General features: G+C 40.9%; 1 protein-coding gene across 3 annotated transcripts in view; it reads left to right on the top strand.

Moving 5' to 3' along the window:
- Positions 1–12,955, top strand: part of scn1lab (sodium channel, voltage-gated, type I like, alpha b) — a 33,987-nt gene that overhangs the window by 1,926 nt on the left and 19,106 nt on the right. For 2 of the 3 annotated variants that reach the window (XM_026363351.1, XM_026363350.1), the window contains exons 2-10: positions 3,279–3,598; positions 4,946–5,064; positions 5,390–5,479; positions 6,964–7,092; positions 7,641–7,732; positions 9,586–9,861; positions 10,768–10,831; positions 11,635–11,776; positions 12,088–12,294. In XM_026363351.1, coding sequence (XP_026219136.1) covers positions 3,332–3,598; positions 4,946–5,064; positions 5,390–5,479; positions 6,964–7,092; positions 7,641–7,732; positions 9,586–9,861; positions 10,768–10,831; positions 11,635–11,776; positions 12,088–12,294 — 1,386 coding nt within the window. In that variant the 5' untranslated portion in view covers positions 3,279–3,331. Of the gene's footprint in view, positions 1–3,278; positions 3,599–4,945; positions 5,065–5,389; positions 5,480–6,963; positions 7,093–7,640; positions 7,733–7,978; positions 8,071–9,585; positions 9,862–10,767; positions 10,832–11,634; positions 11,777–12,087; positions 12,295–12,955 lie in introns of all 3 variants that reach the window. The other variant, XM_026363352.1, reaches the window with a different exon arrangement.

Raw genomic sequence — 12,955 nt, 5'->3', positions numbered from 1 at the left:
AGCACCATGGACAGTGAAAATGAGGGCTCTGCTCAAGGGCTCCTTAATGAGTCATATTGTGAATGCTGTGATGCGAGCATGTATGCAATGGGGATTGTGAAGCACGTGAACAGCATTTTAAAACAGTACTGTAATCCATATACATGCATACACGTGCATGTAGATATTTTTTGTCTCCACCTCTCCATACTCACCATGTTGTGCTAAAAATGGTTTGCACAGCTCAATTGAAGCTAAAATGAAGCGTCACCACGCTGAGTTACTCCAGTTAAGTGGCTATTGCTCAAAGCTACAGTGTTTTTTTGGATGAAATTCTGTGTTACTTCTCCAGACATTGAACTTTTTCCTTGCTGAGCTGTGGTTTGTATAAACCAAACTGCTGAATGCTCATGAAGACTGTTTCTGTCCTATAAGTTCTTCAACACTCAAACGTGTGAGAGTTGAAACACCTATTGTTCATCTGTGCTACTGTAATTGCAATATTTATTTATAATTTATTTACTATTTAGGCATTGTCATGTGTCATGGTTACCCAACATCTTTTAGAATGGTGCTTTGTGGTGACCTTTAACATACAAGAAATACTTTACAAAGTCTGAAAGATGTGTATGTCTGAGCCAGATTGCTTCGGCTTTTATAGTTATTGTGATTCCTCTCAGTGCCAGGATTCATAAGTGCAGACATATCTGATGTCCCTATATGTTTTCAGTCTGTCATGTTATATTTGACTCTGGGGATGAACACGCTGATAGCTGGGCTCAGTAGTGGGTGTGGATGTTTGGCCTACGGAATCGATTCACAACCCCCCAACCACCCAGCATCTCATGCTAGACAAGCTGTCAAGCCACACATCACAACACCGTGCAGTCTTTGGGACACCAGCAGATGTGTTTTATGAGTTGCCCCTATGGGAGAAGATACAATTAATTCAGGTTATGGCCTATGAATTATTAGAAACATTTTTTTTAAAAACCTTTTTTACTTTACAGGCTGCTGTCGCTTTTTAGGAAACCTCCATTGCAGTAATAATGGATTTATGGAATAATATAATTTAACAAACCAACATATAGCGCACTTGAGCTATAGAGTTGTGGCAATTCTAATAGTACACCTACTATTTAATATTGGACAGAGCCAGTCGAGTAGCTTTCCATTGTTTTCAGTCTTGATATTACACTAAGCTCTTCTTTTAAAATATTTATTTCATAATCTACATGATGCTTGGCTGAAAGCCTCTTTTATATGATTGTGTTTTTAGTATTTTTACTGTGAGGATTTGAACATTTCCTCCACTGTTAATGACAGAGGTGCCGCGAGAAGTTTGAAGTGTGATGTATAAAACAAGTGGTTTTAAAATAGTTTAATAGCACTGTGGCACTGTTCTACCTGGCACATGAAGTTTACTATAGTAAAAGTCATATTAGAAGTATGCCTGGTGGATTACACAGTGTTCTAGGTTGTCCCTTGAGTTCCTTGCCACTCGGGTGAGGACGTGGGGGGGGGGGGGGGGGTTGTTGAATGTCAACATAGCTTAAAATTTCCTCTTGCTCCACTCCTGACTTTTAAAATGGAAAGAAAAATAGGTTGTTGAGGCAGACTCGGTTGCTCCACTTCCATTTGGAAAAAGGATAAAAGGCTGATGACTCAAGGAGACATCGCTTTTGAGATTCTGCCAGAGGGTAGCTTCCTGTTTTCTGGGCAGGTGTCCCACGAGGAACACGACCCACCTGTGAGCCTGCAGAGACTGGGAGGCACCACAGATGCACTGATTTGTTTTTTGGGGAAGATCTTATTTGTGTGCCTTCCATCTAGTATTTCCTGTGGGAATGAGGCTTTTGGGTGTTGTTGCTGATTGATGGAGGAGGAAAATCTCTAATTATGTTTTTCAAGCTGGTAATCCACCATGAATTAATGCAATAAAAGGAAAACATTGCCTCTAATCTGTAAACTTGGTCTGTGAAGAATAATGGAGCAATACATAGATTTTTTTTTTTTTTAAGTTGTCCACCTCGGTTGTTTCTGGCTACTTTCTGTCCCCGTAAATCCGCTGGAAGTGTGTCACCTATGTCAGACCCCCTATTTGTTAATCTTCCACCCTCCCCGTGACCTCTCACTGCTTTGATTAAAACATTCAACCCAGAGGTCAGTTTGACACATGGTGCTACTTCTGTTTCTTTTTCTAAAGAACAACCACATAAGAAAGCTATTTAGCAGACAGTTGTCCACATTATGATTCTGATCTGAACGTTAGTCATTGCTCATCAGTTATAAAACAGGCATCAGAGAGCTCAACTGGAAACGTCAGACTATTGTGTTACAGTAAGGCTCTCAAACTGGTATTAGTCATTCCATCAGCCATTTGCATGTGAAATGTGCTTTTATGTGCTTTTCTCCTCCATCCTTTAAAATCCAGTTCTGTATTATCTTCTTAAAGTTCCATATACCTGTGTCATGCTGTACATCATATATAAGAAGAAATCCTATTAACCTAATTACACGAGATAGTTAAAGGCATTTTTATTTTTGCTACTTAAGGACATCCAGCTTTTTACATGGAGGTAATGTGAAAACATCTTGGTCTAATATCTGAGTTTGTTTCACATAAACATAACAATGAGCAACTGACAAGCTCAGACCCTAATGACAGCCTGACACAGTTCTGAAATGAATGCTCAGGCCAGAACATGGCTGCATTGGTACATTTAAAACAGTAAAATATGTTTAATAAAGTGTAAATAGTTCAGTTTTTACATCAGGAGATTTATCTCATGTTTGTTTAGTCTGTAAAACTGTAGAGTTTGTTGCTTCATTAATACGACAATAGGCTATTTTCTGACAATATTAAACGTTGCTGATGAGACTAATACATCAATATAACTGAGAAAGTTTAGTTCACATACAAATTTTGGTCCTGTGTCATTTTCTGTGAAAATCCCTGAGCATATGGAATAGATTTGTCATCCAGACCAAAACAATGGAGCAGTAAATGCTGTTTAATCCTCTTCTGTTCTTCATTTGCTTATTTATTTATGTTACTGTAACGTCCGTGAGGCACAAAGTGAAGCTTGATAAAAGCAGCAATATAAGATGTTCCATGTCTCTGAATAGCTTTAAAATAGGGGGACCGCTTTCTTAATTTAATTTATCCAGGAAAGGTTTCCAGCGGTTCATTTCATTATTGAGTAAGATAAGTAGACCAGAGGTGAAGGCACCTGCTATTTTCAGAGTGCTGGCCCTGACTCCTGACGCGTGTCCTTCTCATTCCCTCCTCGCTGCAGCTCCCTGTCCCAGCTGAGCCCCTCGCTGCCCTCTGAAGGAGCAGGATGACAAGATGGCACAGCTGCTTGTACCGCCCGGACCTGACAGCTTCCGCCCCTTCGTCCCCGAGTCTCTCAAAGCCATCGAGAGGCGCATCGCCGAGGAGGAGGCCCGGAGACCAGGGGCGGAGCGCCGCAGTGACAGCGATGATGAAAATGGGCCTAAGCCCAACAGCGACCTGGAGGCGGGGAAATCACTCCCCTTCATCTACGGGGACATCCCTCCCCACCTGGTGTCCACTCCTCTGGAGGACTTGGACCCCTACTACAGCGATCAGAAGGTCAGTTTTATTAATGGAATCCTTCCAAGTCCAACTTAGAGAAGTAAAACATTCGTCTATATTAATTCTGTTAAGACGTATTCTAGGCTGTGCTGACCTTAAAGCATTAAGTATACTGATTTAGCTTTTAATGGTGGTATGACTCAAGCACTGCATTTTGCTACATTACAGGTCTGTACTTTCTAGTCCAATCTTTTTAGCCCCTAAAAGCCTGAAGTTAATTGTGCGATGCTCTCAGCAAACTATTTTAAGGAACCACATGGACAGATGCAGCAATTTCCTCCCACGTAAGACAAACTTCTTCCTGTCTTACCAGTGAGGGCACATCAAGCTCGAGCTGCGGCTCATTTGAAATGAATATTTTGTAACCTTGGTCAAAACCATTCATGCGTTGACTTAATTTTTTTAATTTTGTGACTGCCTTTTAGTGTAGGTTGTTGTAATCAGTCAACTGTAAAAGCTTCTTACACATAATTACATAAATAATATTAGTCCTGTACATTATATAACAGCTGATAACACTTCTGTACCTACTCTGTAAGGAAAAGTTCGACATTATAGAGTATCTATAGAATAGATACTTGTCTCACTTCCCTGCAGTGAGTTATATGAAGAGATTGATAACACCATCCATTCCAGCTAAGTATGAATCTACAGCAAGCAGTGAGTTACTTAGGCTATCATACAGACTGAAAGGTAGGTCCAAAGAAAATATGAGAAAAGGTTCTATAAAATCACAACCTGTGGTTTCTGTTCTTGGTTTTTCTAGTTTTTTAATCGATTAATGGTGATGTGAAATTTTTTAAATGTAAAAATGGTAAGTTGTTACCAGTTACTAATTATTGAGAGGTGCTGATAGGTGCATTAACTTTAAATTTAGTTAGACCAGCTGTTTTCCTGCTGCCTTCATGCTAAGCTAAGTCAACTGCCTGCTGGTTAAATTCAAGCACAATTACATTAACATTTATTAGTTCAAACTCATTTCAACATAAATGTGCTCAGTCAAGTTAGAGCTTTTAAAAACGTGAGCCAACAGAAGTGCTAACTGCTAATCTGAGCTGCTGTGCCAGATGAACCGCAGCGCCAAACATGTCCTGCCTGAAGTTGATTCATCAGCTTCATTATAATAACAGCCAAGCATTCTTTGCAGGGGCTGCACAGAGCTGCAGCTTAGTTTTCTCTGAGGTTGTAGTTCATCACACACGCATGAAAACAAGAGAAGTCACACACTTGTAGTCTAACACACCTCCCCTGGGCGTTGCATCTCTCACGTCTAAGGTGAACAGTGATTACTCAAACCTTTGCATGATACAAAGATTAATGTATTTTTATTTGTCTCTTTTTCAGACCTTCATAGTATTGAATCGCAGGAAGGCAATCTTCCGTTTCAACGCCACTCCTGCCTTGTACATCTTAAGCCCCTTCAACCCCCTAAGGAGGATATCTGTTAAAATTTTGGTACACTCATATCCTTTCAGAGTTTTCTAATGACACAGCTTGATTTGGATTAAAGGGTTTATCTGACAAAAGAAGGATTTAAAGGAGCTGATGTTGACAAGTAAATGTCATGATTGGTTCAGACTTTAAATGTTCATATACTGTACATCAGGCTTTATAGCAGCTGAGTACTTATAGATAATATTATATTATAAAGATATTTTATATCTTGGATAAAGCTGTTTTATTTGTAGAAATGATGGATGGGCATATGTTAGTTCTGACTGTTTTGCATAGAGCACATTAATTTATGCTCAGTACAAATTGCATTGTGTTCTTTAACTTGGTTTCCACGATGTTCAGCATGTTAATCATGTTCACCATCCTGACCAACTGTGCTTTCATGACCCTCAGTAATCCGCCGGATTGGGCCAAGAATGTAGAGTAAGTCCTCAGCTCTTTCTCTTATTTCTGTGGAAAAGGCACAGTAACCATAGATGAAAGTAAATCTGGCAAAAAAAATTAAGAAATACAGAGTTAAAAAGAGGTGAGTTTACTGTGTATGATAGCTTGTGGCTCCCTGGATGTGTCTTCGATCACTCCCTCTTTGCTGATTCACTACTCTCTGCATAGTAGACACATAGTGGTTACAGTAGCACCATAGCCATCGTGGGTTTAATTACACTGAACAGCAGACTTTGGAGGTCTTGAGGCATCAACGTTTGCTTTGGTTTTTAAGCACCAGGTTGAGTATTTGAGCTTTCTCAGTGTCCCTGTCATATTTATAACTTCAATGTTGGTGTAAAATACTATTTATAGTCAGCGATTTGTGATTACTGTAACTCTTATATGACATGAATAACCACCAGTTAACAGCTCCACCATCATGGCAACAGTCTCCCAAAGCATAAGGAGAAATGTAGTTATCAATTAGTGCCTTATAATATGATATTATAGAAGAATTAATAATCTGGAAACATAGTGTGGTGATACCAGAATGTACTCTACTAGTCTAAAGTTTGGACGCACTTTCTCCTTGTACATTAATACTAAAGCAGTAGCCATGCTGGTTAAGTACGCCCTCAACTTCCACTAACAGTGTCACCCCCATACCACCACACCTCCTCCATCACAACCCCCACATCACAGTGAGAACAACACATTTAGGAAGCTTCTGTTCACCGACTCTAAACCTGATGAATCTCAAATTTGGACTCATCAGAGGCCAAGGGACAGTTTCCAAATTGAATGACCTTCATTTCCTAAAGTAATAATGAACGCTCTTTTCTATTTACTGAACTGAGTGTTGCTCGTCGCAATATGGATTTGTACAGTAGTTGTATTAGCACTAACGGGGCTATTGATTGTGAACTTCCTCTGTACAAGAGAACTGATGGTCTAAAACACATTAAGAAGGCAAGAAATATCACAATATAACTCTTGACAAGTCAGTCTGTGAATTTTAAACCATACCTTTTGAATCTGATAAGAGCAAGTGTGATAAATATAGATGTAGCTACTTTGGACAATTTAAAATATAATAAAATCTAAAACATATTCTGGTTTATTTAACACATATTTTCTGACTACATTATTCCATATTTGTTCTTTCATAATGTTCATGTCTTCAGTATTAATGTGCAATGTTAAACATAATAAAAATAAAGACATTACAATGGATAAATAAAGTCTATCATCTATTTTCAGGAGATAGTGTAATAATGAGAAAGCCCATAAAGACAGAGCTGCAGTAATTGAATTTGAGAATGAAGTTTAATGTAAAAATCCATAACTGCACTGCATATTGCAAGTCTGTCACCTTGACTTTGAACATACTGTAGATAGACAAAGCTGGTAACCAGCATCTTTATTTCTCTCTCTCTCTCTCTGTGTTTTCATTTCCTGTTCTTCCTCACCTTGTTTACCAGGTACACATTCACAGGGATTTACACCTTTGAGTCCCTCATAAAGATCCTGGCCAGGGGCTTCTGTGTGGGGAAGTTCACTTTCCTCCAGGATCCATGGAATTGGCTGGATTTCAGTGTTATCCTGATGGCGTAAGTATCATGACAAGCATGGTTTGAATCAGCTTAACATTATCTGGCATAGATTAAAAGGCCAAATGCTTTTAATGCTAATCAGCCCAGCAGCCTATTAAGTCTCTCTGAATGTGAGAAGAAGAGCAGGGAGAATGGAGAGAGACATGATAATCTGCAGCATATTGGTGTGTGTTCTGAGAGTGTGCCCAATAATCTCAGCTCTGCTCTGTTATGATGGATGTGAGCCCTGAAAGCATGCAGTATCTTGGCCCATATATTTGTCCCACGCTTCAATAACTCCAGCTATTTGTCTGAAACTACTAAATAAAGCCTGCAGCATTAGGTCACATGGTGCATGTTCGTTGATTTTGTCATCATAGTATCTGTCTATGTGTTTATAGGATTGATTTTGCCCTGATCACATAATGAAGTGAGGCTGCAGTCTTGGTTTCCATGTAAATCATGTTGGTTTTTTAAGAGATACCTTTATTTCTCAGGTGTTTGTCACGTGTAATGGGTCTCTGCCTGTGAAATGCTGTGGAGTAACTGTGCATTTAATCCTGCAGGTATATAACAGAGTTTGTAAACCTAGGCAATGTTTCAGCTCTGCGCACATTCAGAGTATTGCGAGCTTTGAAAACTATCTCAGTGATACCAGGTAAGGCTGCCGGTGCCAGCTGCCAGCACTCCTGCCATTTGTCCTCTGTGCGTGACCGTTTGCCGTTCCCTCCTCTGCCCCCTCCCCTTCCCATGACCCTCCTTTTGTCTCGTCACGCCATGTGTGTGGGTGCCTGATCTATGTGCGTGCGCGTATGTGTGTGTGTTTCCCACACCTTCTCCGAAACGCCCCTCTACCCAACTCCTCCCCCTCCCACCCTCTTCCTCCCCCTCCCTTCCCTTACAGATATGTCACAGAGTTTGTGGACCTGGGCAATGTCTCAGCACTGCGAACCTTCAGGGTTCTGCGAGCCCTGAAAACTATATCAGTCATCCCAGGTGAGAGAGCCATCAAGGCCCATAGGGGTTAAACAATTGCTAACGGCTAACTGGCGTTTTGCTAACATCCAAGCACCCACCCCTGCCTCCTCTCAGCTCATCTCACTGTAGCTAAGCCTGACGACGCTCGTCGCCGTCTCTCATGCTGCCTTCGCCCAAGGCCAGTAAAAGCTGGAATCTGGCTCCAATCTGCACAGATTGACAGGATTCTTAGCTTTTAGATACATCCTTTAAGGCAGAATTCTTTTTGGTTGAAATATATTCTTGCCTTGGGAGCCTTACAAGTAGATTTTGTGCACTTTGTATTTTCCTTTTTGCATGAGACATTGCAAAAGCCGATTTTCTGGTGGCAAGCACTTGTGTGTAGGGATCCTCCTTACCTTGTTTTCCTGTGCATGTCTTGTTCAATGTTGTGTGTTTTTTGGAGAAATTGTGATATGGTGAGTGGTGGTTGGGTAATGGCACTTGAAACACTAACACTACTCATGACACAAACTAACAAACAGACCATATATAAACCATCCATCATTGGCTATGTATAAAAAACAACAACAATTCCACAACACACTGTAGATGACTGAATCTAGCTGCCAAAGCTACATCTGGACTTGGTTTAAACACTTTGGGCTCTTTTTGTCATAGTGCAAAGCCTAGTACCAGCAGCACTGGGGCATGTTGGTGTTTTTCTCACCTTGCCACATCTCTGGTCTTTAAGTGCATGGTGCAAAGGGGGGAGAACAGTTGCAACCAGACTGAGAGTGCAGTTTTGGAGAAAGTTGTTGGAAATAGAAATGCAAATTACAGGTCTGTTTTGCATTTTTTTTATAGAAAGCTGTAATTCAACAGAAAACTGAAAAATAAATGTAAAAATCTTTGACCAGGTTTCACATTAATGTATCAGAAATATGTATTTGTGTTGTTTAGACTGCAATATTTATTCAGTTATAGTTTCTATTTTAATTCTTATTAATGACATAATGCTAATTTGCTAGCAACTGAACTGTCTTACACAAATGTATGCGTAGGCATCACAAATGAGACACAAATAACATGGGATTTGTTCTGGTGATGCTTCTCTGACTTCTCGTGGACTTTGCACTTGCACTAAAAAAAGAGCTCAGTTTAACTGTAATTATACTCAGAAGACACCAGGACAGATCTATACAATATTATACTTGTTCTTACAAGCAAGGTCCTGAAAAACTTTGGAAAACACACAAACACGTTTTATTAATGATCATTTCCCCAGAGACCAAGACCATATACTGTAACGGGCATGACAAACATAACTTTCTCTAGTGGTTGATCCATGATTAGCAGTGATCTGTGTCATGCTGGTTCCTGTATGACAGCTAATTGTTCATACAGGAACCTTCACTGCAGATCACCACCCTGGCTGCTTGCTGCTGTAAGCTCTTATTAGCAGCTTCTTCACTATACAAGCCTGTGGCCGTAATTAGCACGCAGTAATCATTCTGTGATGTCCTCCTGCCCCCCGCCCTCCCTCCCATTTAGGCTTGAAGACCATCGTTGGCGCACTGATCCAGTCTGTAAAAAAGCTTTCAGACGTGATGATCCTCACCGTGTTCTGCCTCAGCGTCTTCGCCCTCATCGGCCTGCAGCTCTTCATGGGCAACCTGAGGCAGAAGTGTGTGCGTCTGCCGACCAACAGCAGCAACATCACCTCCGATGACCCATTTTTGAACAGCACACTGACAGACATCAACACCACGTTTGTGCAGAACACCACGGAGAACTCCTTCAACTGGACAGAGTACATGAATGATGAAAGTAAGCCAAGTGATGCTGCGTGAACGTGTTGCTACATCCCTGCCAGGCAATATAGGGGTTAAATGAGGTCAACTTAGCATTTCCCCCAGACGGCCTGAGTCAGATACCGGCTACTTTATATGCAGCGATGGGTCAGGGTGGTGGTGGTGGTTGTGTGTGTCGGGGGTGGTGGTCAGGCACACTGGCCTGCTGCCATGATATGTAGTGACAGCAGTGACTGGGAGCTGGGGCTGTGCTCTCTAACAAAGGCTGGTGGGAGAATGCGGCAAATGTGGCGGATAATCACCACAACAATAAAACCCTCTACCCTCACTACCCTTATCATTCTCCCATAGCCCATTTGTGTGGCATGAGCAGCCTAGAGTGCTAGAGGAGGGTGAGTCACTGACCGCCAGCAGGATATCAAGGAGACGTGCAGCAGCTAAACGACAAGCTGATGCCAGAGCAAGAGAAGAGGGACAGAGAGGGACAGAGAGAGACAGAGAGAGACAGAGAGAGATGATTCAAATGGCATAGATGTTATAAAACCTGGCATCTTTGTGACTTCAGTGAATATGTTTCCTCCTACTAAATCTGATGTGATTGTGCAGAGTTAAGTGGTAGATAGTTAAGTGGTGCATCAGTGTGTTAGAAATCACGTGTGCTTATGTCACACAAACAAAACAAAAAAAAGCAAACAAACAAAAAAAAACACCAAATGGATGACTAATTTGGTTGAGTGGTAAAAAAACATAAACCACCACCTTTTACTGTGTCTCATACAATATTAAAGCTTCATAGAAACCAAAGAGAAACTCACAGGGTGTCCTTCTGTTCCCTTATCGATCTATTGTTTGTTTCCATCCGCTGCTTCGATTCTGTGATGTAGCTCTGACTGACCATTTCTCGGTGTCCTCTCTCCCGTAGGTAATTACTACTACCTCCCTGGTCGTAGGGATGCTCTGCTCTGTGGGAATGGCAGTGGAGCTGGGTGAGGCTTGACATGTTTTATTTATATGGCCAATTAGATGCACCACAAAGATGAGCATACACAATCATTGCTGGCACTCAGCACCACGCTGAGTCATCACAGGAATCTAAACTGCTGATTATGTATGGCTGCATTCATATGCATGTGTTTTGACAAATGTGGAACCGTTTCCCTTTTGTGTATTTTGCATTTAACTCATTAATCCAGTCACAGTTAGAACATAGAAAAGAAGAAAAGACAAACTGGAGATAAAAAATGTGTCTTAAGGAAGCTTGAAAAAAATCTCAGCAACAAAAACGTGATTTATTTTTCATTAAGCTCGTTACAAACCTTATCCAAAAACATGGTGCAGGACTCCTTCTGCTCACGGTCTGGACTGCTGCTCAACAGCTGAGCACTAGCGGTGGTAGCAGTGCTACCACTGGTGGCTGGTAGCTACACAGCAGCACTTGGGATTTAAACACTAACAGTTTTTTTCACTTCACTTCTTCCGACCTCTGAGCAGCACTCCAGCTGCGACTGAAATGTCCAAGCTCTGGGAGTCTTTCCTGCAGGATGTATTTCATATTGTGGTGCAGCTACATTTTCAGTGTTTTCCTCCAGCTTTCATTCAGGTGTCAAGTCTGATTCAGCAAGTTTCAAAATAAGATGTTAATTGTAAGATGTTTCTCTACCTCAAGGGATCCTTATTTACTTTATTTGTGGCGGCACAATGGCCTTTTGCTGCTGTATATACATTTTCTTGAATGTAAAAATACTCCACATGGCATTTTGACGTTGGTAACACGAGTGTGTCCTGACAGGCTCTGTCCAGAGGGCTTTACATGTATAAAAGCAGGTCGTAATCCAGACTATGGCTACACCAGCTTTGACACCTTCAGCTGGGCTTTTCTCTCCCTGTTTCGACTCATGACCCAGGACTTCTGGGAAAACCTCTACCAGCAGGTTGGTATATCTATCTATATCTGTGACTCATTTCTGATGCTTACACAGGACAGACTGTGCTGGTACTGTGGTTATATTTACTGCAGTATAATTATGTGCCTATCAATGCTGGTGACATCAGAACATATTTAAATAAACTATATGACAAGAACACAAAAAGAAAGTACTTACTTATATATATACATAAAACCTTAACTCTAATTATCAGAGATACATATCATATTCAATGAGTTTTCTTTTATTTTACCCTAATAAACTTCTAAGAATAATCCTTCTCTCTGTTTCCCTCTCTACTCTCTTGGATAAATCAGACGTTACGTGCGGCGGGTAAACCCTATATGGTCTTCTTTGTGCTGGTGATCTTTCTGGGCTCCTTCTACCTGGTTAACCTGATCTTGGCTGTGGTGGCCATGGCTTACGATGAACAGAACCAGGCGACTATAGAGGAGGCCCAGCAGAAGGAGGAGGAGTTCCAGGCCATGCTGGAGCAGTTAAAGAGACAGCAGGAGGAGGCACAGGCAAGACATTTATCATTTCTCTTATCATTCAAAAACAAGCTAGATCTTAAAATCTCAATAATATGGCAGTGGCTGGGGGAATATGTTTGTTTGTAACTGGGAAGATTCTGTTGATTCTTTAGTTTAGAGTTAAGTAGATTTCAAAACCAGCTTTGCTCAGATTCTCCAAGGAATTGACTGTACTGGGTGAATGACACTTCGCTGCTGACCATCTTATACGTAAAATAAGCAAATCATTGTAACAATAATAATAATAATATAATAATTACCTAAAATAATGCAAAACTAAATAATAATTTTTTCTCCACGAGTAATCGATAAATAGTTTAAATGCTTAGTTGCTTTTATTGTCTCCTCTGAGACTGAGAATTTGAAATACACCTGAAAGAAGTTCACTAGATAGGAACACACACACGCATACACATACATATATCTGCAATTATTGTGACGTCAGATGTCTTGTCTTCTCTGTTGCTGGCTTGCTTTATGTTTCCTTTCAGACCTATTTCCTGACCTCTGTTTGATCCTTCAGTGGCTGTACTTGCAGACTCAACACAGTCTTATCAGGCTTGTGCACGTTCAGATTGTTGTTGGTTGTGCTGCAGTTGCCATGGCAGACTCCTAATCCTCATAATACAGTTGTCTATGTTCTGTCGACACA

This window comes from Anabas testudineus, chromosome 2 (assembly GCF_900324465.2).
Source record: "Anabas testudineus chromosome 2, fAnaTes1.2, whole genome shotgun sequence".
Lineage (NCBI taxonomy): Eukaryota > Metazoa > Chordata > Actinopteri > Anabantiformes > Anabantidae > Anabas > Anabas testudineus.
Note: the sequence above shows the minus strand (reverse complement) of the source record. Positions and strands in the feature narration are given on the sequence as shown.